The sequence below is a fragment of the Pteropus medius genome, unplaced genomic scaffold, assembly GCF_902729225.1.
Source record: "Pteropus medius unplaced genomic scaffold, Ma_sr-lr_union100, whole genome shotgun sequence".
Lineage (NCBI taxonomy): Eukaryota > Metazoa > Chordata > Mammalia > Chiroptera > Pteropodidae > Pteropus > Pteropus medius.
Window position 1 is genome coordinate 13,471,149 of NW_024342473.1, and position 23,910 is coordinate 13,495,058.

Below are 23,910 nucleotides of genomic sequence, written 5' to 3' on the forward strand. Positions count from 1 at the left end.
ATCAGACGAGGATGCAGAACAGCTGAGGCAGGTTTCTCAGCGGAGCTACTACAGGCAAACTAACTTCCTGCTAAGCAAAACCACTGCCTATTACTCTGATAATGAGTAAACTGCTACCCACAGACCAAAGCACGGGGCTCAACCACAGAGTTTGAAGCAGGGCCAAATGCTGTCCCAGGTAACAAGAGCCAGAGTACACAGAAATCACCCTGGGGCTGTGTAGATGACAGCTATTTACCCACCCTCTTCCTTCTCCCACACAATTGCTCTTCTCTCCATCTCAGAGTACACATACACTTTTAAATTATACATAATTTAAAGATCATCTAGCTCGTATGCTGCCCCAAACAGTAAACCATTGGCTTACATGTGACTATTTAAATAAATTTTAAAATTCAATTCCTTTGTTCCACATGCCACATTTTAGGTGCTCAATATCACATGTGACTAGACTAACATTTTGGACAGCCTATTTCTAACACAAAAAGTTCTACTAGACAGTGAGATCTAGCCCAAGCACCCCGCCCCAATTAGAAATCTAAGGCAAGAGAAGTTAAGAGACTTACCTAAGATCATGTAGCTAGCTAAAGGTACAATATGTTCTTGAAAATAACTTTCCTGACTCTAGTTCAAAGACAGTTGTTTTGTACGACTGTAACTTTAAGGCACTATTATTCTCTGAAACGGTTCTCAGATAGTTCCAGACACTTCCACTAGTCGTTGGAACAAAAATGATGTGGAGATGGGGATGTAAACCTTTTTATGTTTGTTTGTACATGTATATGATAAAATCTTTACCAAGGGCAAAAAAATGGAAAACACCCTCCTTTCCCCCAAATCACTAAGCTAGAATTAAGCTTTAGAAGATAGGCCAAGCACATCATACCCTCTGGCATACAAGGGAGCTGCACTCACTTCAGCTTCAAAAACATGGTCTTATAGCATTATGACTTTCTGATATTCTGGAAAAAGAAGACCAGAATAATTTCAGAAATTTCTAGGTGGAGTGGGAAGGTAAACCTAGATAAATGATTATCAAACTTTTTTTTTGGGGGGGGGCGGTAGCATCCTATTCAAATATAGTTTTACGAAGGAGCCTAACATATAAATCACCCAAAGGTAGAAAGAACTGCTCTGAGTTGCATCTGGTGGGGTAGCAGATGTGGAGGCTGGGACCTAGCCACTCGGCACCCCTCACTCTTTATGACCGTTTCTGAGGTTCCTCCATGCTCAAGTTCCTCAGAGTGTAGCTTCAAACCATTTCCTCTGAAAAGATCTGAAGGTTCTATCTCTGACTTATCATTTCAAAAGACTGGTGGTGAAAGCCACTGTTTAAAAAAAAGGAAAAGAAAAGCAAGTACTTTACAAAATCCCTCATTATTTTTAGTCAATACATAGCAAATGATTCCAAGAGAGGTTACCAAAAAATTACTATTTTCACCTACATGCTTGAAACACATGGGTACAAGGCATGGTCAATATTATTAATAAAATATTTACTAATTATTTTACTTTCTCTGTAAAGACTGAACTAGTCCTTGGGGAAATAAAATGATACATAAAATGCAATTCTCTGCCTCAGCCATCTTATAGTCTAATAAAGGAGAAAAGACACACAGGAAGCCTGGGTGGAAACAAATAGGGACTACGTTTTATTTATGTCACTGTAATCCTAGAAGGAGAGAGAAAGGGGGAGGTACAGAAAAAAAATTGAACTAATAATGGTCGAAGACTCCCAAAATTTAGAAAAGACATATGTACAGATTCAAGAAGCTAAATGAACCCCAAAATAGGAATAAATCCCCCCAAAATCCACACTGGACACATCACACATCATAATCGAAATGCTGAACATGATGGAAAAACTTTGAAAGCAACCATGGGAAAATGACATATTACTTATAGCAGGACAATCATTTAAGTGATGGTATATTTCTCAGAAAGCATGGAGGCTAAAAGGAAATGGATATTTTTAAAGTGCTGAAAAAAAGAGAAAGAAATGTAAACCTAGATGTCCGTATTCAGAAAAAAAGTCTTTTAGGAATAAGGGTGAAATAAAGACATTCTCAAAGAATTACTAGCCAAGGAACATGCTTTAAAAGAATCACTAAAAAAGTCTCCTCAGGAAGAAGGGAAACAATGGACTCAGGAGAAAAGGAATGAAGGAAGGGCAACAGAAGTGTTATGTATATGTGTAACTATAATAAACTATTCTCTTGAGTTCTTTAAAGTATATATGATGATTGAAAGGGAAAACTTTTTTTTTAAGTTGTCTGATGGGGTTTTTTCAATGTATTAAATGTATAACAAGACCAGGTGTTGCTAAACTTTTCCAGTAAAAGACCAGATACTAAATATTTTTGGCTTTGCAAGTCATGTGGTCTCTGTTGTAATACTCTGCCACTTTAGTGCAAAAGTGGCTAAAAAATACGTGAAATGAGTGTGACTGCATTCCAGTAAAACTTTACATAGGGACATTGAAATTTGGATTCACTAATTTTCACATCACACAATATTCTTGTTCTGAATTTTTTTCCCAACCACTTTCAACCATTAAAAAAACACTGCCTGTTTTTGTACGGCCTATAGGCCGTATAAAAACACACGATGGGCATGTCAAGACAATTAAAACATAAAGAAGGGAAGGGAAGGTCAAGGGGTTGACACGGTGGTAAGATTTCTACATTCCACTTGAGGTGGTAAAAAATACTAATTTTAAGTAGATTGTGAAAAGTTAAATATATATTGCATTCCCTAGAGTAATGACTTAAAAAGTATATCAAGAGATGACGAATGAAGAGTCAGATAATTAGGGAGGTTTGAGCCTAGAAAATTGGTAGAACGGAAATGTAGGTGACGACGGTAGGTGTAATGAAGAAAAACAGAGAAGGAAAAAGAACCAAAATATTAGGAGAAAGATGATTATTGTTTTTTAAACATTTTAAAAATCAGCTTCTGCTGATGTTCAAATCAGTAGGATGAAATGGGATTAGGCAAAGGGTCAAATCTAGAGATAAAATTTAGGAATTGTTTATAAAAGGAAAACAGCTGAAGCCATGAATATATAAGACTACATTTACTAAAAAGAAGGCTGCTGAGGTAACAACTTTTGGGAGTTATAATGTATAAAGGCTATGCAAGGAAGAGAGACAGAGCCTGCTAATTGCTTCCTTTTTTTCCCTTAGTATGAGCCTCTATTTTGTGTGGGGAAGCAATGTATCCAGCTAAAAAGCTACATTCCTTGCCTTCTTTGCAGAAGGGGTAGCCAATGAGATGTAGTAGGCAGAAGTATTAGGGTGTGGCTTCTGGAAAAGCTTGTCAAAGGGAAATATTTAGGTGGGAGGCAGATTCTGTTTTACTCTTCTCCTACCTATAAAGTAAATGTGATGGCTTGAGCTACATTAGCAATTTTGCAATAAAGAATTAACTTGAAAGACTCCAGAACACCTGATTACATTGTGAAGCCATCATAGCAGCCCTAGATTGCCTATCTTCAGAATTCTCTTACATTAAATCATTATTACTTCATCTTCTGTTCCTAATGGCCAAATCCTATTTTAACTCAATGTTTTTCCTCAACTTTCTCCACTATGGCACATATAGTAAATGAAAACTATATTGTGGATAAGGCTGCTTGTCTAGGGGGAAAGGGAGAGGGGCCCCAGCTGCAGCAGGCCCCAGCTGGAGGCCAATAGGACAGAAGTGACCATTTTTAAGCATCCTAAAACCCATCTGGAATTTCAAGAGTGAGATTTAAGGAAGTGTCAAATGACAAAGGTAAGAGAGGAGAGTTTTAAGAATAAAGAAATAGAGCTTCTAAAAGTTTAGGAAGGACTGAAAGACCTTTGGAAAACAGATGATCATTGGTATGAGAAATGTTTCAAACAGTGACAGAAGAAATCCCATGGCAAGATGTTACATGATATTGGGCAAGTAAAAAGAGACTGGAAACAGCAATAGGAAGTAGTTAAAAAAAGAGGAAAGGTCAGTAGTTCAAAGGCGTAGCAAGGATAAGGAAAATATTTTCACTGTAAGGAAGTATTACAGAGGGGGAAGAGTTTAAATAGAAGAGGAAAGAATGAATATGAAGAAAGAATAGATAAAATTCATGGAATAAAGAAAGTCTAAAATAATCTGGAGAATAAGGGAAGAAAAAAATAATGGAATAAGAAAAATAGATTTTAAGAGAGGAGGGAAGCTGGGGGATTTAGGTATGTACCTGTGATCTTATTTTTAAAAAGAGCAGGAAAAGAGAACGAATTGGGCTAATGAATCCTTAGAATGAAATAAGTATTGGGGAATGTGAATGTAATAGGGAGATTAAGGAATTGCTAAACTGTATGTATTGCGAGCTCAGCTTATGTCGGCTAATATACACTTGCATCGAAACAGTTGGGTTCTATGAATTCTTCTACTTGTCAATCTAGGATCAGTTGAAAAATGAGAGAAAGATTTCCTGAGTTGGCAAGGTGGTTTCATTTTTCTGATGAAACGAATCTATATAATGAGTGTATAATGAAATTTCATTATTGGTATTAATATTTTTCAGTTTTCATCCTCATGATTGATATATCAAACTGTTCGTTTTCAAGATGTCATAGTCAACTAGTACTGGATCTGTGCTGATTCCAAGGTTGAAGTCACAGATTCTTATAATTTAAAAGCTGGATAGGTCCTTACTGGTCACTTAGTTCAAGAGATGAAGTAACTAAGTCCCAAAGAAGTTAAGGAACTTGTCCAAGGTCACAGTAATAGTGGCAGAGGTACAGAGGTCTCTTGATTTTTGCTTCAGTGCTCTTTCCACTATACCACAAATTCTTCTAGAAGGCACATTGCCAAAGTAAAAGACATCACTAGTGATAGCCTTCCACTTAGTAATGTGGTCTAAAAAGGAGAACCTACAGCAACTCCTGGAATTCTTACCTAAGTTAGCCATGTCTTTCTTTAAAACACCACAGAAGCTAATAAGCAATTTTGCCTCAGCAAAAGAATATGGCCTGCATTAAGGCCTTTAATACATTGTTTCCAGGACCCTGGGTTAAGGTAAGTCTTGTGAACCAGGAAGGGACTCGGAACTTGTTATTCTGATTTGAAATGAGGTGGAACAAAGCGAAATCAGGTGGAATCAGACCTCTACATACATGCTAAGAATATACCTCAAAAAGCCAAGGAAATCATTCCAGGTTACACTTGGGTGCTAAGGTTGAGCCTAGCCAAGGAGGGTCTTTGCAGTGCTGGCTGAATTGTGAGCAGCCTAAAAAAGATGGGATCTGCAGGAATTTCAAAATGCCTCCAAGGCAAGGGGCACAGTGAGAGCTAGGGAAGAAAGGAGCAACACTGCAGTACAGGTAAGCAAAGAAACCACTAAAAATTGAGGCCATGATCCCTACACCTGTTCTCAGCAAGGTGGCTCAGTTCTATAAGGATCGTGGGGTCCTCTGAGAACAGAGGCCAGGCATTCACAGCTTCTCTGGAAGCTGTAAGAGTTTTTCCATTTGAAGACAGTAGTTTGTTGGGCAAAGAGAAAGACGTAAGTACAAAGTGTCAGGTAGCAAACAAAAAGCCTAGAAAGCTGGAAGAATTTTTTAAAAAAGTATCTGTATATAGTAATTAGTTCTAATTACTAACTTGAGGACTGACTCAGTACCCTAGATCTTATTGATCTACAGAGAATGAGCTTTGCAAGAAATCTGTTGCCTGAAGAGGATAAGGAATATGAACCAACTCTGATTCCAATTCAGACCTTTGCCAACTGACAGTGCAGGTGAAGGTCCTCTGGGATGGCCAGAAAGAAGAGTATGTAATTGCAGAACAGTCCTCTCTCCCTTAGGATCGGGGGAAAGAGGAAGAGGGGAAGGGGGGGGAAGTGAGGTGGAGGGGAACTGGGAGGAGGAAGAGGAGGAGGAGGAGGATGAAGAAAGAAAAATAGAAAAGAAGAGAGGTACTAAACCCTAAAACACAATATGGTAAGTGGGATAAAATATGGTATTAAACATAAGAGAACTAAAATCTTAGAGATTTAATTAAATAAATGAGAGTGATCTCAAACCTAGTGAAAGTTGTATTTATTCTGAATTTCAGAAAAGGTATAAAATTTTGGAAAGTAGCTGACATGGCTTCTAAGTTCAAACAATATTATAGTACCTATTAGATATATATTAACATAGCTCCAGGAATGACAATGACATAATTGCAAGCATTCATTCATTCAAATAAATATTTTTGAGAGCCTACAACAGGTATCAGGTGTTAAGTGCTAGAGATACAATGGTGAGCAAAACAGAATTCCTGAGCTCATAGAACTTCTAAAACAGTGGAAGAGATACACATTAGTAGAAAATTACAATTACAGATAATCCCTGATTAACGATGGTCTGACTTATGAGTTTTCAACTTTATGACCGTGCAAAAGCCATAAGCGTTCAGTAGAAAAATAGAAACTTTGAATTTTGATCTTTTCCCGAGGTAGCAATACGCTATATGATACTCTCCTGTGACGCTGAGCAGCAGCAGCAGCAGCAGATTTTGCCCAACTCCAGGCTAATGTGTTCTGAGCATGTTTAAGGTAGGCTAGGCTAAGCTATGATGTTCAGTAGGGTAGGTATATTAAATGCATTTTCCATTTTCCATATTTTCAACTTAAAATGGTTTTATCAAAACATAACCCTACTGTAAGTGGAAGAACATCTGTATATGTAAAATTGCAAATTGTAATGAGTGCTGTGAAACAAAGTACAGGCTCCGTTTAAAGTATATAATGAGAACATGGTAATAAGGCTGCCAGTGACAACTAGAGAGCCTTTCAGAGCAAATTTACAAAAAAAAAATAATAAATCTGTGCTAACGTCCACCTGGCAGTAAGGAAGAACTGGGATCCTCAGATAAAAAGGAATCCACTGTTCTCAGGAGAGTAAAAGGTTGGCCTCACTCTCTTGCTAAGTTTTCATCAGGTCACATACACGAAAAGCATCTCGCCCTTGGAGAAAATTCATCAGCATAAAATGTGTAGTATAAATAGGCAGGAAATTGATGTCTTTTATCTTCAATATATTGAGGCAACAGGCCCTGAAGGTTGCTTGGTGGCACAGAGCTGTGGTCTGGATATGTTTGTCATCCCGACAGACACTATGGCTGTTCAGATGTTTGGCCATAGGCAGATGACATTTTAAAAATCAGAGACAGCCACATGTGATTTCCAGATTGTGTATTTTATACACAGAATCCAGAGTCAACCTCTAGGCTCAAGCCTTCTCTCTACTGTCTCTGCATCAGTTTCTAACACGACAGGATTTTTTGTGTGTGTGCATTATCATCTCAGGCACACAATAAAACCTCATCGGCAATGTTATTCTGAAAGCCGAAGCTTTACAATATATCTAATGACAAGAGAGCCCAAAACACAAAATTCTTAACCTATATGACATCATTTCTGACCACATGGTAGACTTTTAACTAAATACTAAATCACAACAAAATATTCAGAGGAACAGACTTTTGTCGGAATGACCAGAATGAAACGCCTGAATTTCCACAGGCAGACTGACAAGATAGCTTATGATAATCAGAGATAATGAGCTGTGCTTCTCTGGGCCTCTAAGCTCCTCAGAGTGGCGACACTTTGAAAGTCTGGTTAGTGATGCAGAGACATGATGGGACTCTGAGGCCCAGCCTCTCGAACCACACATACTCTGACGAGGACTTTAATTTTTTATAAAAAGAATTTATTTGCTAAAATCAAATTGCCACAGACGGTACCAAAGGATCTGAAATACCTGGTTAAGTCCCTTTGCACTCTCAGTTTTTCAGGTTTATGAACTTCTAAAATAGAAGAAATTCTGTTCTCAGGGGCAAATGGAACATACAAGAAGTCTGGATGGTAGCCTTGGGCAGCAGCACCCTACAGGGAGCCAACTGCTTAGTGGATGCCTGAAAACAAGACCATGTAAACATTTCCTCGCTGCCTAGGCCTATAAAATCTGTACTAAGTGACAGATGCATGAAGTGGCGTGGGTGGCTGGGCAATGAGGCAACCAGTGAGAAAGAGCTGGCTGCACCTCCAGGTGTTAAAAAAGGCAAGAGCTGCACGTTCAATGAGCCAACACTAAGCCAGCTTAAGAGTGACTGTTTTCCATTTCCTTGACTCGAACAGCTGCCCTTTTATTACTTTTTCTCTTTAAACCCAAAAATTCATTTATATTTGAATTCTCTCAAATAAAAGGATAGAAAAAAGTATGGAGAGTATAGACACAGTTTGAATTACCTGGCCAACACCTGTCAAATGACTGCTTAAGTACCCAGGCCAACACTGTTGAATAGCTATGAAGGAGAGATAATTAAAACAAACAAACAAAACCAAACAAACAAACAAAAAACTGGCAATCTCTAGAAGCTGGACGATCTTACTAAGAAGTTTGCTGTAATCCTCTGGGTGGGAATCTCCAGCAGACTATGGTCACTTGAGACTCCTAATAAATACTTGGTATTATTTACAACAATAAGCTCCTGCTGATAGAAGCAGATTGAAAGGGATGGCAAAACCACACAACGCACTTACCATCTTCTGTTTCCTGCCACACGATGCCCTCGAGGTTGACGCTCGTCCCAGGTTCACAGGGGCCCAGGCACTCGGGCTCGGTGGCTAAAGCCACATCACATGTGTTGACCCCGACTGATCGGGTACGAACCATGATCTGCTCACAGGGGGATGAGATGTCATTACTGACCACTGGCACCAAAAGGTGCAGCGGTAGCACCGCTGGCGTGGAGACAGGGGACTCCATCTGTGGGGGAAGAGAAAGTAGTAGCTGAGTTACAGGGAGAACATTTAGAGGAAATACTGTCTCTGTATTTAATCTAGTCCTACATCCTTTCCTGCCAGTGTGTGGAAGCCTTTTAATATAAGATTTTGATCCTTTCAAGTTCTAGCTCATGATACGACTACAAATCTAGTGGTTTAGATGAGTGCACCCTGTGCTAGGAGAAGCTTTATTTCGTATTAACAATTTCCACATAAACTGTACTTGGCTAAAAGTATATTAAAAAATCTTGTCTCATTTAAAAGTCTCTAGTGAAAGAGAATCAGGGCCAGGTTTCAACAGTAACAGCATGAAGACTGATGAGAAAGAAAAGGAACAGCTTTTGAGCCATGTTCTACTGATGCCACTACGCTTCCCAACAGTCTCTCATTCAACAAATAATACATTAACCAGGTACAAAATCCAAGAATACGCGTGGGGATAAAGAGGGGGAGAAATATCCAGATCCTAGGAATGGTACTTTAAGAAGACTAGAGCTTTAATTCATCTTTTGCTAGAAGGAAATCTACTTAAAAGTGAAATAGGAGAGCTGGGAGCAACCTGATCAGGGTTTCTGTTGTAAGGGCAACTGGTTAATGAGAATGGCATTTTGGAGTGTGACTCTAACGTTAACAGGAGGTGCAGCCCGCAGATGAAGTTGATTGCGCACACACAGACAGAATAGTCAAATACAAGGACCATCAATCTACCTCCAACTCCAGAACCTCTCACAAGAACACAATTACTTAGATTCCAAGAAGAATGCAACACATCTAGAGTTAAAAGTTGTAATAAAGGAGGTAATAATCCTGTAACTCTTTAAATCCTAGCATTTATCAGGTTGACCAAGTACTACCTCTGAGTCTATAGTGCCCAAATCCTAACTGAATATAGTATCTTGCATATGCAAAGGCACTCAATACACACTTACTGATCTTCTCTGAAGATTAAGTAGGATATCCATCAGCAGACCTAGGAAATGAGAGTCAAGGATCGGGACCCTCTTACCCTTGTGAAAGACTCTCTTAGTCCAGGTTGAATATACTCCTTCAACAGACTTATGTTCGGAGAGAGCCTCACGTTGAACCCATAACAAGCTGCTGGACAGCTCTGTAACAGAACTCTGGTTCTGGAGGAGTTTACTGCATGACCACCACTCTACCTAAAATCTACCTACCTCTTTTCAACATATACATGCATACAAACACACACATATCTCCTGGCCTCGAATACTACTCTAGAAGCTGAGGTCTGGGTATTGCATCCCTTCTCTGCAGTTAGCTCTGACATCTCGGATTAGAAGCCGCTGCTATTTGCAGATCATCACCGTCAGAGTCCATAGAATGCTAAAACACTGATTCGGATTAATTCTGGTCCCTGAAAAGCTGCCAAAACATTATCCTTATCTGCTTGTTGTCACACACACACACACACCCTGTACTTCCCTAACTGCTTTTTTCATAAAATGAAAGTGGAAGCCTGTATAATGAAGCTTCTGCATGATGATAAATGCCAAAAGGCATTTTTGCTTTATTTTGCACTCTTGAAAATCAGGCATTTATAATTTAATTTGGCAGCCTTCTGGGGATATGGTAGATTCTTGAAAGACCCTTCAACATTTTTATGCACGAACCTTAAGATAGTAACAACACAGAAAAAGTAAACTACTACTCCTCTATAGTGCTGGAATCTGGCTCTAATTATTAAGCCCTTTCAGGAATGCTACAAGAAGGTGGTTCGTAACTCTTTGGAAATAAAGCTTCTTGGAAAGTTTACCCTTGAGAGTTACTAGAAAGGGGAAATTAGAGACAGTATACAGATCATCTTCACTCTTGGCATTACCTCTGTTTCTCTGTTCTTTCTCTTGGGAAAGAACTGAGACAGAAGCAATTTCGCAGCCAGGATGTCCATTTCCTTTGCTTAGAGTTTGTTTACTTTTCTCTACCTTTCTTCTACTAGCAAGACAAATTCCTGCAAGGTCTTTTTTTCTGGGACACAGAGATTGGCCTAAACCTTCTAGGTCACTTGTTGTTGCTTGAGCATGTTCTGTTGCAAATCTGTTCCACCGCTGAGGCAGCGATCCCAAACACGGAAGCGAGTAAGTCCCTAGGGAGTCACCTACACACTCTCAGCCATCAAGGACAGCTCTTTTCTGGAAGTAGTTTCATTTCTCACTAGGTTATTCACTGCTGCTGGAGTCCAGGGAGGAGGTAAGCTACTAACATCCTAGATAAAGCCAAGCCCCCATTTCTGTACTGACAGATCTAGGAAATACCTAAGATATAAGCAAGAAACACCACTGTTGCATTCAAGCACTCTGCCTAATTAAACCCTGCTACAGAATATCTGGAGGAGAAACTTAGCTGAGCTGAATACTAAGGATAACAGAACTAATACATGAGGAGCTGATTAACACGTACATGCATCAAACTACCTTGCTGAATAGAGTTGCTAAGTAGAGTTCAGGATCTCTGTGTGAGGATGACTTTATTTAATTATTCAGTTAATTAAAAGAGATTTTGGGGGGTGGGGAGAAATGAAGAAACCCACTTATGGGTTTGGAACTATTCAGTTTCCTTCCACTTTGCAACAGAAATCTAAGGAGAAATCACAGAGCAGCACAATAATGTTTAATTACAGCTCCAGCTCTGCTAATTACCATTTGGTCACATCTATAATCTACATTAGGCCATAGTGCATAATAAGCAGCTCTGTGATATTCATCTAATAATCTAGGTGGCTTTATGGGATTTTATATTCTACTATTCATGGGAACCAACATAGTTTCATTTATTACTCTCTAGGAGAGACTAAAAATCAGGAAAGGGCTCATTTTGCCATCTTTCCCATATATCTAGGATATGAGAGCAAGAATTGTCAGGAGACTGGGGCCGGCAGGAAAAATAAGGAACAGGAATATAAAAAGTTAAGGTAATTAAATACCTTAACAACTAAGACAACAATAAACCTGGGCCAATTCTCACTCTCTAAAGTGCTAAAGAAGTGCCACCAACGCTCCTGGGGCTCACTGAATGGAGAGGTAAACAATAAACCAAAACAAAATCCTAAAAAGAGACAGATAATTTAAAGATGAATGTCTGAAGTTTCCCAACAATTCATGTTCTTTATCTTTTAAAGATACTTCTTTTCAAGTCACCTTTAGATATTAGTCTTAATAGCACTTATTAGGGATCTGAGTGCTGACAGGCAGGTGACACAGAAATGAGGACTGGAGAGAATAAAGAAAGGCCAGAGCCATTAATCTCCCTACAAGAAGTAATTATACACTGACTTGGCTGCCTCCCACATGAGAGGCACTGAAGGAGGAAAAATTTCAAAGCTGCAACAGAATTTTGGAGGTAGGAAATACAATGAAGAAATATTTGATTTATACCCTTCCCTCTACCCTTCGCAAATGAGTCTGATATCTTCACCTTCACAGTTAAAAGGTGGAAAAGAAACTGGTTCTACTGGTAATTGCGGTAGCTCTGAGAAATGCCCGTTTATCCAAGAATGAAAGATAACTGGGGATAACAGGTGAATGTTTAGATTTATTGGATAAGATTACATAGAAAGTAAAATGTCATCAAATATATTAAGTACTATAAGTTTTCTTTCTTCAATAATTGCAAAGGTCCTTCAAGATTTTACAGTGACTCAGCAATGGCAAAACTAACAGTAATACAGGTTCCTGATTCATGGACAAATATAAGTACTCCCCCTGCCGACATATTCTATAAAATTAGATTTGTTCACTAAGTTTTTATTGTGGGTTATTAAAAAGAGCAGGTGTTTTTCTTAAAAATCACATTTACTAATTTCTGTTGTCTCTTTAAATACAAAGGAAAATATCCTTAGTTATTTGAACTGCTTCCTGTTGACTGGATTTTGAGACAAAATATGTTCACGGTATTTTTTAAAAAAACAATTAGGGAATATTTTTGCTTATTCTGAAACAGTGATTCCTTGTTATGAGAAACTAGCAGGTAGAAATCATGGAATAACTGAGGATGGAGGGAGAAATCTGAATTCCTCCTTTCCACAAAGCTCTTGTCAGACTGTAACAGAATATTCCAGAGTAAATTCTAAAACAATACAAGTAATTACTAGTGAAGGAGGAAATCAGCCCCTTTCAAACACTAAGTACTCTTTGACTCTGCCTCTCCTTTAGAAAGAAGGAAGGGAGGGAAGGAGAGGAGGACAGGAGAGGGCAGGAGAGGAGGAGGAAAGGAGGGAGAGAAGAAGAGAGGAAAGGAGGGAGAGAAGAAGAGAGGAAAGGAAGGAAAGAAAGGCTGCTGGTCTTCTAGGCTTCCATATTTCTTAGGCTGCTTAGAAAAAGAATTTGATTGTAACTCTGGTTAATTTCCACAGGCAGAAGGCAAGTGGGGGGGGGGGGGGGGGGGGGGGAAGGAAGAAAAAGAAAGACACAGTAGCTGGCACCATAACCAGACATCAAACAGTTCTTAGAAGCTACATATTCCATTATTCACAGAAGACTTACTTTAGCACTCAATTTTAACTATTCTGCACCTGGTCACGGTCAGCCGTGAAGGCTGTTCCAGTGTGTACTGGAAAATATAAGTGCAGTGAACATATAATTTGAAGACTACAGACTAACCACAGGGCGTTCTCCTGCAATGGTCTCTATACAGTCTCAGGCTCAGACCCTAAAGTCCTCTTCTGGTAACCAGGAGATAGTGGATCGAATGATCCTAATATTCAAACCCGTTTAAATTCCCAGTGTGTGGGAATGGATTAATTATGCTGGAAATTTAACAAAGGGGGAAAAAACCTCATAAACAAAGTCAATGCACAACACAAATCACATGGCAGCATCCATAACTATGGCAAAGGCTTTGCTAAACGAAGCATCTATTCTCTTCCAAAGTCTTCTCACTCTACAATCTCCTGCCTGCTTGAATTCACATTTTCCTTCAAAAAAGCTATTAACTTTGCAGCTGATGAGTGATGATAGGGACCTTAGTACTACCTCTAAAACTTTTTTGCCCTCACAGAAGGTTAATAATCCCTCCTATTCCTGTATTGTTCCAAGGAAAGCACTGGAATTAGCTTCTCAAGAATAAAGAATTTGAGAAAAGCTCATTCTTTGGCTACAACTAATTCTTCTCCTGAACATACTTCTTTCCTCCTTTCACATATTCATTTCCTAAAATGTCATGGCTGGAGCTTGTCATTTCTACTCCATTCTCTTACCCCTTAGAATACAAAAACAAACAAACAAAAATAATCCACAAGCCAAATAAGATGAACACAACAGAAAGTTAAAAACCTTTTTCTGAATCTTTCAGAATCACAAATGTTAGAAAAATGTCTCGATTGACCTGTAACACTATGGACCAAACTGTACTAAAGAATCTAATCGTCGTTCATATTGACAGCCCCATGACAAAGCATAAGAATTCTAAACTGAGACATCACAAGCCACATCTTGCTCTCCAGTAGCTTGGGAAGGAGAAATGGGAATAACACTCTCTGTTTTAACCAGTTCTTCAACTTTTGGTCTTGGGAAACCTTTACAATCTTAAAAATTGAGAACCCTACAAAGCTCTTATTTATGTAGGCTATGTCTATTGATTTTTACCATATTAGAAATTAAAACAAAGGTTTTAATACATACTAATTAACTTATTTCAAACAACAATTCTGAAGTGACAGCATTAGAGACAGACAATAGATTAGTAGTGGCGAGGGGTAAGGTGCACACGCGTGCACACGCATGCACACGTGTGCACACACACACACACAAATGAGTACAAAGTGGAGGAAACCTGAACAAGACAGGTGGATTACATCAATGTCAATATCCTTGTTGTGATATTGTACTATAGCTTTGCAAAGTGTTACCATTGGGGGAAACTTGGTAAAGGGTACATGAGATTGCTCTGAATTATTACAACTACAATTATCTCAAAATAAAAAGATTAATAAAAAATTGAGAACCCCAAAGAGCTTTTATTTATGTGGAATATATCTTTGATATTCACCATATTAGAATTTAAATATTTTAATATGCAATAACTTGTTTAGATAATTTAAAAACCTATCATGTATTAATACATATAACATTTTATATAAAAATAGCTACAATTTTTCAAATGAAAGGAAAAAAAGAGAAGAGAGGCACTGACTTACATTTTGCAAATCTCTTCAATGTCGGATTTTACAGAAGACAGATTCTCATGTCTGCTTCTCCAATCTGCTAAATGTTTTGCTTGAAGTATATTAAAAAAACTAGCCTCACGCAGATTATATATATAGCCTTTTCAGAAAACTGTAGATATTTTTCTTTGATATGACACCAAAACTCAACAAGTGATAGTTCTTAAAGATAGTGGCAATGTGGAATCTGAAACTATTATCAATGAACTTTTTGTACTCTGTAACATTATAATCTGCTGGCCTATCTTGCACTTTGAATGTTTCTTTTACTCATGTATGATTTTTTTAACATCATGCATTAGTCATTTGGAAAATATTAATTTCACTGAGTTATACAGCTCTTTCAAATACTGACACATTTTAGTGATATCAAAATGTCGTATTCATTAATATTGTCTCTGGGCTCATAGGAAAAGTCTTCTAAATATTAGTAAGCTGTAAAACTCATAGAGGGGCAGAAACAAATTTTCCAAAATTATAATAGTTGCTTGAAAGCTCAAATTTTATAACAACAAATATTGTCAGTTGTTTTCCTTGGAATAACAGGCTCATTTCATTCACTTTCAAGCAAATGTCTGCCAAAAACCCAAGTTTGAATAACTAATTTGTCAGTAGTTCTTTCAAGTAAAAAAATGGCATTCCAAGAAAAAACTGGCTAGTTCAGCTCATAACTCAACTGCACAAGTGTTTTACATGTACTCCCCATTCTGTCGCATAGAATATAAAATGACATGTACTCGAAGGTTGAGATTTAATAAATTGATAATTGTTACTGCTTTATTAAAGACATTTTAAAAAGTGAAACTGACTTTATAAAAAATTTTATACTTTAAGGCATAGCAATGAAGAATGTGATGGCTACTAGTATAATTTGGTGCCACTGATTTGATTTGTGCCAGGTTGCAAGCCATTTTACCCACCATCAGTGCAAAGTCAAAAGAGTGGAAGGGCAAATGAAGTCTTAGTATTATGAAAAGTTTTGATCTAGCAGAACCTCTGAAAAGGTCTCAGAGATACCTAAGGGGTTTAAGGGTTATTATTTTGAGAACTATGGAAGTTTCGTGTTCTGGGACTGGGAAAGTGATAGGCTTCTTCAGAAGCATATGCCCATCCAATTCCTAAACAAAACTGGGATTCTGGTAGCGAGGAGTTGAGGGAGATTGTCTGTTCATTAGGCAAACAAGAATGTCTTATTTGGGTGAAGGAAACAGAGACACAAAGGCATGGGAAATTATTAGCAAGGAGGACATAGGAAAGAACACTCCTAAAATCAACATACTAAGGATCTTATAAGTAAGAGATGTTTACGAGTTAGGGATTAATAAATTTTGGCAACTGAGTAATAAGTATTTTAAAAATTAGGGAGAAGGGCTCAGTTAATTGAGAAAATGGACAAATGAATGATGGTCATTACTGACAAAATGACCCTTACCCTTGTAGGGGAAGGGGGAAATAGTCTCTCTAGTGCCTCTGTTTTCAAATTGCCAAAGATAAGACTTCTCTGAAATTATAGTTCATAAATTAAACATGCCATTATCTAAAAGAAATTTAAAAAAATGGGTCTTTAATTAGCCAGGAGCCATCATTTCCTACAGATGTCTTCCTTGTCTTTGCTATGTAAGCTAAAGTTATAGAGATAAAATTTTAAAGTGGTATGAAGGGTGTTATAAAGTATGGATTAACTCCTAATTATGGATACCTTAGCACTGTGAAACCAAAAGGGAAATGGCAATCTGTTTAGATAGGCTTCATTGCCCCAGCGTCTCCTAGGTGATTTTGTGTTCTAGGTCACAAAATATCCACTGATTTTATTTAACTTCCACATAAGGCTCATGGATTTGACAGGAAACAATGGGTTAAGTCTGTTGAGAGGTCATTTTATTTAAAAAAAAAAAAGAAAGAAAGAAAAGAAAAGAAAGGAGGAAAGAAAAAAAGAGAAGAAAAGAAAAGCACCTTAACCAGCAAAGCTGATTGGGGTTCCTAGAGAACATATTTATACTATAGCATCTCATTTTACATCATATATATGTTCCTAAAAGAATATCTAACTAAACACTCAAGGGTGAAATCTTTTCTATAATAAGTATTCATAAAACCCGCATTTGAACTCTATCCACACCCACCTATGAGAGTAGAGAAAATAACCCTTACTTTATTGGGATGGTTTAAAAGATTAATTTTCTTAACATACATCAAGTGCCTAGCAGTGTGCCTACAGTATTTTGGCAATCTCAAATTACCGTTAGCTATTCTAAGAGTCAAGTCACTCTTGAAAGATCATATTGAATTTCATATCCATTAAGACTCCCTAGAACTCTTCTAATCAAACTTTGAAAAGACTGTCTTCAATCCCTGACCCTCAGTTTTCTTTCCTATAAGTAACCGATGTAATGTGTATATATTTGCTTTTTTATATGTACCTTCCCTATATTCTTTTTACACAAATGACAGTGCACCATATACAGTGTTCAGTACCTTACTTATTCGTGTAACATAGATGTAGGTAACTGTTTTAAACTTTGTGCTCATTTCAACCAGAGAGACTGATTAAAATCTCAACTCTATTACTCAATAGGTGGGTGACCGCAGACACATTATGCAATCTTTCTGAGCCTCAGTTTCCTCTTCTGTAAAATAAAAACATTGAGGGTATCTATATTTCATACCGTCATTGTATAGCAATTAACTGCATGTAAAGTGCTAGTATACAGTGTGAAGACACAGTATAAGTTCAATAAATATTAGTTAAAAATGATGAGTAATAATATCTTGTTAATTTTATTCCATCTTTCGGTCTCTTATGACATTGCCAATCTCTATTCAGACATTCAGTGCTTCAGCTACCTATCTGCAGTGCTTCATAATAGTCAGTTTTGACTTTTCATCATGCTTTCCCTTCCTTCTTCTTCTGATAGAGGAATTTTTCTTTCCTGTGGGAAATCCATTTCCCCAACCTCATTCTCCTACAGGAGTGGCCCGATGCTACCTAAACTATATGGAATCAATTCTCCACAGGCTATGGAGATTCTTTCTTCCTCTGGTCCCTTAGGTTGGAAGGACTAATTACATTTGGAGCTGCCAGTGGTTATTTCTTCTAACACACAAAGAAGACTTGTCTAAAAATAAAGCCAATTCAGGGGAAAGTAGAAAAGGGAGATGAGTAACGACAGAATCCCGATGACATTATTTGAGCCCCTGCCTGAAACCAATAAACTTCATTTGTGGGACCTACAAATTCCCTGTTTGCTTAAACTAGCTTGAGCCAGGTTTCCATTACAACTGAATAAGTCCTGACCACTATATATCACACACAAATTTATATGCATACTTTCTATTTAGTCACAGAAGTTATAATAAAAATGTCGAACTGGACTGAAGGCTGGACTGAAGGCAGAATCTTGTGGTACACCACCTCCATCCTAGCTGACAAACATCTAGTAATCAATACCTTTTAAATATAGCTCTTCAGCCAGCTATAAAGTCACCCAAGTGTATCACCATCCAGTCCACATTTCATCAACATGTCATCAGAAATATCGTAAAAGGCTTTTTCAAATACCTCGAAGAAATCACGACATTCCAATTTATCCACTCAACAACTCTATTGGGAAAAGAGAAAGTTTAGAGTGTCTTAATTTGGTTTCTAATAAGCATTCTTTTTTTGCAACCTTTCTTCACTCAGAAACATTTAATATTTACTATGGTCTAAGCACTATACTATGGCAAGTGATGAATCTTAATATGAAAATAAATGCAGGGTAAACAGCTATGTACATTAAATCCAATTATCTCTTTCTGCTGTATATCTCCAGAAACCTAAAGATATCAGTTGAAAAGTGATATTTTGTATAAAGCTAGTATTTATTAAATGGCTTGCTCCTAGGTCTGGTGGAGCAAACAAACGTGAACAAGCAATTAAAGCAATGTCATAAAGGATGCAAAAGAGGTAAGTATGAAGGGGGCAAAATAACTGTGTCCACCTGGGAGAGAGGCAGGTAACACTTTTACAGAGTCTTGAGGAATAAGTTCAACAGAAAGATAAGAAAAATTAGGTTATTTTCATCAGATGCAATTTCAAATACACAGCCTGAGAGGGCACCACACAGTTTGGCATGGAGAGGGTTGAGGGAGTGGCGTACATGTCATGGTAAAGAGAGTCCCTGTGGAGTTTTAAGTGGGAAAGTGAGATGGTCCAATCAACTTTAACAATTTTTTACTTTGGCTCTGAGGGAGATTAATCAGAAGGCAAGGGCACCAGTTAGAAGCCCTCTATAACAGTCCAACTGATGTATGATGATAGCTTGAACCAAGGCAGTGGTAGTTGTAATGGAAAGAAAGGAATGGGTTAGAGGTAGAATCAGTAGGACTTGGTAGTTGACGCAATATCAAAGAGATAAGAAAAATCTGGGCTGAAGTCAAGGTTTCTGGTGCTATTATCTCAGACAGGAGATATAAGAAAACAATAGCAACAATAACAAGTTGTTGATAGAATCAGCAAATTAAACTTTGGATACAAGTCTTAAGTAGGTGTCTGGAGATACAGGACTGGAACTCAGAGAATGGTCAGGGCATGGTAGGTAATGGTAGGTAACAGAAGCCATGAAATTGCTTCATCTAATTGTGAGTAAGAATCATTATATTCCAGATCAGGGGTCTCCAACTCCCAGCCACTCGGACCAGTACCTGTCTGTGGCCTGTTAGGAACCAGGCTGCACAGCAGGAGGTGAAAAGCAGGCAAGCTAGCAAAGCTTCATCAGTATTTGCAGCCGCTCCCCAGTGCTAGCATCACCGCCTCAGCTCCACCTCAGATCATCGGGCATTAGATTCTCATAGAACAATGGTGCCAAAAAGATTGGAGACCGCTGTCTTGCTAACAGATTTTTAATACCTTCATTACTTAAATATGGTCCTTATTCTAATACAAATCCATTCAACAGAGCAATAAAATGTAGAATCACACAACTCTCTAAGGCTCAGCAAAACAGATATCCTGTATTTGCAGAGTCAATACAAAGTTTATACCCTTGCTTGCAAAATTTCAATTGAGATTAGGAGACAAACTGATAAATAATCACAATAGAGATGAACAAAGGACTGCAAGTACCCTATCCAGGGAGTGACCGCAGGAGGGAATAAGGAAGACTTCATACAGGAGTGGATCTAACTAATAGGAATTTCCAAAGAGAAGAAGAAAGAAGGAACAGCCTGTTCAAAACGAACACAATAATATATTCGAAGGACCGCAAGTTGTTTGGTTTGGTTGGAGTAGAGTACAGGGAGAGTAAAATTTGGATTTAACTTTGCAGATATTAAGAAAGTACTGAGGAATTAAAGCGAAGGAGTGATGTTATCGGATTTGCATCTTTAAAGGTAAAATTAATAGGAGGAACAGATTAGACTAAGAGATGCCTGTTGAAATAAACCCAGTAAGTCAGAGTTAGGGGGATAACAGGAAGGGCTCAAGAGACAGTCAGGATGTATAAGCAAACTGACTTTATGAGATAGCAGACATGTAGATAATCAGTAAAAGGGTCAGGTATGATTAGAATGTCTGATTCAGATGGCTGGGAGAGGATTTCATTCCACAAATATTTACTGAGCACCTAATATCTGCCAGGCACTATTCTAGGTGCCAAGGGTATGCTATGAACAAAGCAACCCAAAATCCCAGTCTCTGGAGCTTAAATGTAAGTGGATGGTATTCTATTACTGAAAGAAAAAGAAAAAAGAGGAGGAACAGGTTTTAATTTTAATTTGGAGAATGAGTTGATTAGTTTTTGTTTGTTTTACTTTGCTTAGATGCCAGCCGGCACTCTGGGAAAAGAAAACTAGATGTATATTAGAAGGTAGGTTTTCAGTCCACAATCTGAAGAGGTCATCTGAGTATTTTTAAGGACTTCAGAATAATATATAAACACAAATCAAAACACAATATAATTTTCTACCTATCTGACTGGCAAAGATCAAAGAGTTTAACAATATTCAAGTTGGCAAGAGTATAGAAAAAAAACAGGGACTCTTATACAGTACTGGTGGGAATTTGAATTGATGGAAACTCTGGAGAGGGCAATTTGGCAATATGTATCAAAATGCAAAATGCACATGCTCTTTTGTCTAAAAATTCCATTTCTGGAATTTATATCAAGAAGATAACAGGATAGGTACACAAAGATGTATGATAGTTTGATTCAGTGCTTTTAATAGCCAAACAAAAGAAACTCAGAAACAATCTAAATGACCATCATAGCCTAGATCTCATCAAGACCATCAAGGAAACACAGATATCCACAGCATATTTTTGAGTGAAGAAAAGGTTACAATACAGCATGTTCAAGATTAGCCCATTAATGTTAAATTGATCTCTATATAAGTATATATGATTCTTAGACAATATATAGATCAGAAGTTAGAAATAGAAGTTGAGATCTGGAAGGATATTCTTGTAGTTACCTTTGGGTAGTGAGAATCTGGATGATTTTTATTTTCTCTTTATTCTTTTTCAGTATTTGATATTTCATTATATTAAAAATTTATTATTCTAGTTTTTTAAAGAGTTATTTTTATTTGAAAGGAAAGGGAAAGATGGTTACATATGTGATGCTTTAGATTTATTATAAGAAAAGGGATCTAGGTTGATGAGGAAATGAGCAGGTAGGTGAAGAGAATAAGAATAGTGGGGCGTATAAGTAGAAGGGGGAGGCAGAAGGGTAAGGATATTAAGCCAGGGCAAAAGGACTGGCCCCAAATAGTTGGGTGGTTCCTAAGAGCTGGGGACAGGGGCAGTACTACATGAGCATTTCTACAGTCTTCGCAAGGCAGATATTCATAACTTAGGGACTGCCTGTATTCATTTGATTCTCATTGTTGAGAACTATGTGGCATCTTCCACGCATGTGCAAATTTGCAACATCTTTGTTGAGAAATAAACAACAATCCCAAACTCCCTGTCTGTGGCAACCAGAATCCTACCTGGAACAGGGCCAGAAAAAGCCATGTCTCCAGCACTTCTGAGAAAACTGCGGCTGCTGCTTATCAAATTAAAATGCAAAGCAGCTCACTCCACTGTCACTGGGAACTGTCAGAAAGGGATTATGGTTCCCACCCCAAGGATGCAGGTCAGCTAAACAATACCCATCTTCTTGTGCTGAGAAGGAGGGAGGAGGAGGAGAAAGATTAGGCCTGTTTCCAAATAGCAGTCCCGCCTGCTTGTTACCGTGGTAACCTCCCTTCCCTGAGCTGCTCTCATTTGTCTCTCTCTGCCTGACCTTCATGTTGCTCTGACAGTAACTGAGGAGGAAAAGGTGCCTGCCTGCCAGCTAAGCACTCAAGTGGCGGGCACTGAGCAAGAAAAAAAGGCACTCAAAGTCCCTCTCATTCTAGACTCTAAACCGTGACCTTAGAGCGATTAGAGTCTTGAAAGAGATTTCTGGTGGCCCTTGTCATTCCATCCTTCCTCCCCTGCTCTCAGGGCCACCTCACTTCTCTGATATACCCTTTTAGTGTGAGGAATCTGAGTCAGAGTCAAGTGGGTAGGTGAGAAGTCACAGAGAAGAGAAAAAATAAGGCATGACAAACTGAAGAACAGAGGTAATAAAATATTAACTCAAAAATGCCTGAGACAATTATCAGTACACTGGTTAAGTACAGCTTTTAGATTCCTCTCTCTTTAGGATTCTTGCCATATGTTCAGTCAGTGGAGGTGTGAGGGCAATTAAGTTACTTGGGACAGGCTAGAAGAAGGGCCCAGATACTTAGTGTTTTTTACTGTTTTTTTTTTCCCCCCAAGCCCTGGATATATAAAATTCAATCATTTAACAAATAATTATTGAATACTCCCCCTGTGTAGGTCCTGTGCTAGACACTGGGTCCAGAGTGGTAAATGAAAGAGACTGGCAAATAAATATAAATTAGAAACCGATTAAGGAACAAAGAGGGCAAGTGATAAAGGAGCAATGTGAACTACCTAGGGGTAGTCAGGGATAGTATCACTGAAGAGGTTGGATTTCAGCTGAGACCTAAAAGATGAGAAGACATGAAGAATCTAGGGATAAGCAATACAGGCAGAGGGAATAGCATACTCAAACCTCTAAGGCAGGGAAGAGCTTGGCATATACTTGAGGTCCATATTTAATTTCATATTACTGGACACATCCATGGAAAAATGTTTGAGTCTGCTGATTTGAGATGCTTAGGAGGCCCAGGGAATGGGCAACATTAGAACAGCTAGCCAAATATTATCCACTAAATTTACAGATGACTGAGTTATTAAGATATCAATTATGAAACGCTATGGACAGAACTCTTATCCAATAGTTTAGAAAAATAAGAGCTACAGTACTGGGATCAATTCTCTGCCAATAGCAGTCACCATCATTCCAACAGACACGCTGTGTACAGCAAGGCTAATTTCCGTTAATTTATCTTAAATGGCATCCTCAAACCCATCACAGACTTTACCCCAAACGTACTTAAACTGATTTATGTTGGAATAATGAGCTTATAAGGTAGGTAGGTAGCAGGGCCAGGTTTTAGTCCCAGTCTTCCACCAAACTTCAACCTTATGTTATAAAATGAACCGTCTGGACTTTATGACCTCTAAGGAATTGCATTAGGGTTTTTTCAGTTACAAGTGACAGAAAACTACAGCCAAACTGGCTTAAATAAAAAGGGGATTTAGAGGCGCTCATAGAACAAAATAAATCCAAATCACGCATGGCCTGACATAGGGGGGCTCAAATGATGTCACCGAGGCCTAGTTTTTATCCTTCCCCGTTTTCTCTGGTCCAGCTTTATTTTTAGACAGGCTTTCCCCATGGGTGGCAAGGTAGCTATAGCAGTTCAAGCCTTACAAATTTGTAACTCCGAGCCCAGTGCAAAGATGACTTCTTCTCTGATCACTCTAACTCCTGAAATTCATTCTGACCCCACTTCTGGA

The 23,910-nt window shown here is 38.2% G+C and overlaps 1 protein-coding gene across 4 annotated transcripts in view; it reads right to left on the bottom strand.

The window, feature by feature from the left end:
- The window catches only part of ZNF609 (zinc finger protein 609), a 177,975-nt gene that overhangs the window by 34,467 nt on the left and 119,598 nt on the right, over nucleotides 1-23,910 (bottom strand). For all 4 annotated transcript variants that reach the window (XM_039865308.1, XM_039865311.1, XM_039865309.1 and 1 more), the window contains one exon: nucleotides 8,555-8,780. In XM_039865308.1, coding sequence (XP_039721242.1) covers nucleotides 8,555-8,780 — 226 coding nt within the window. The remainder of the gene's footprint in view (nucleotides 1-8,554; nucleotides 8,781-23,910) is intronic.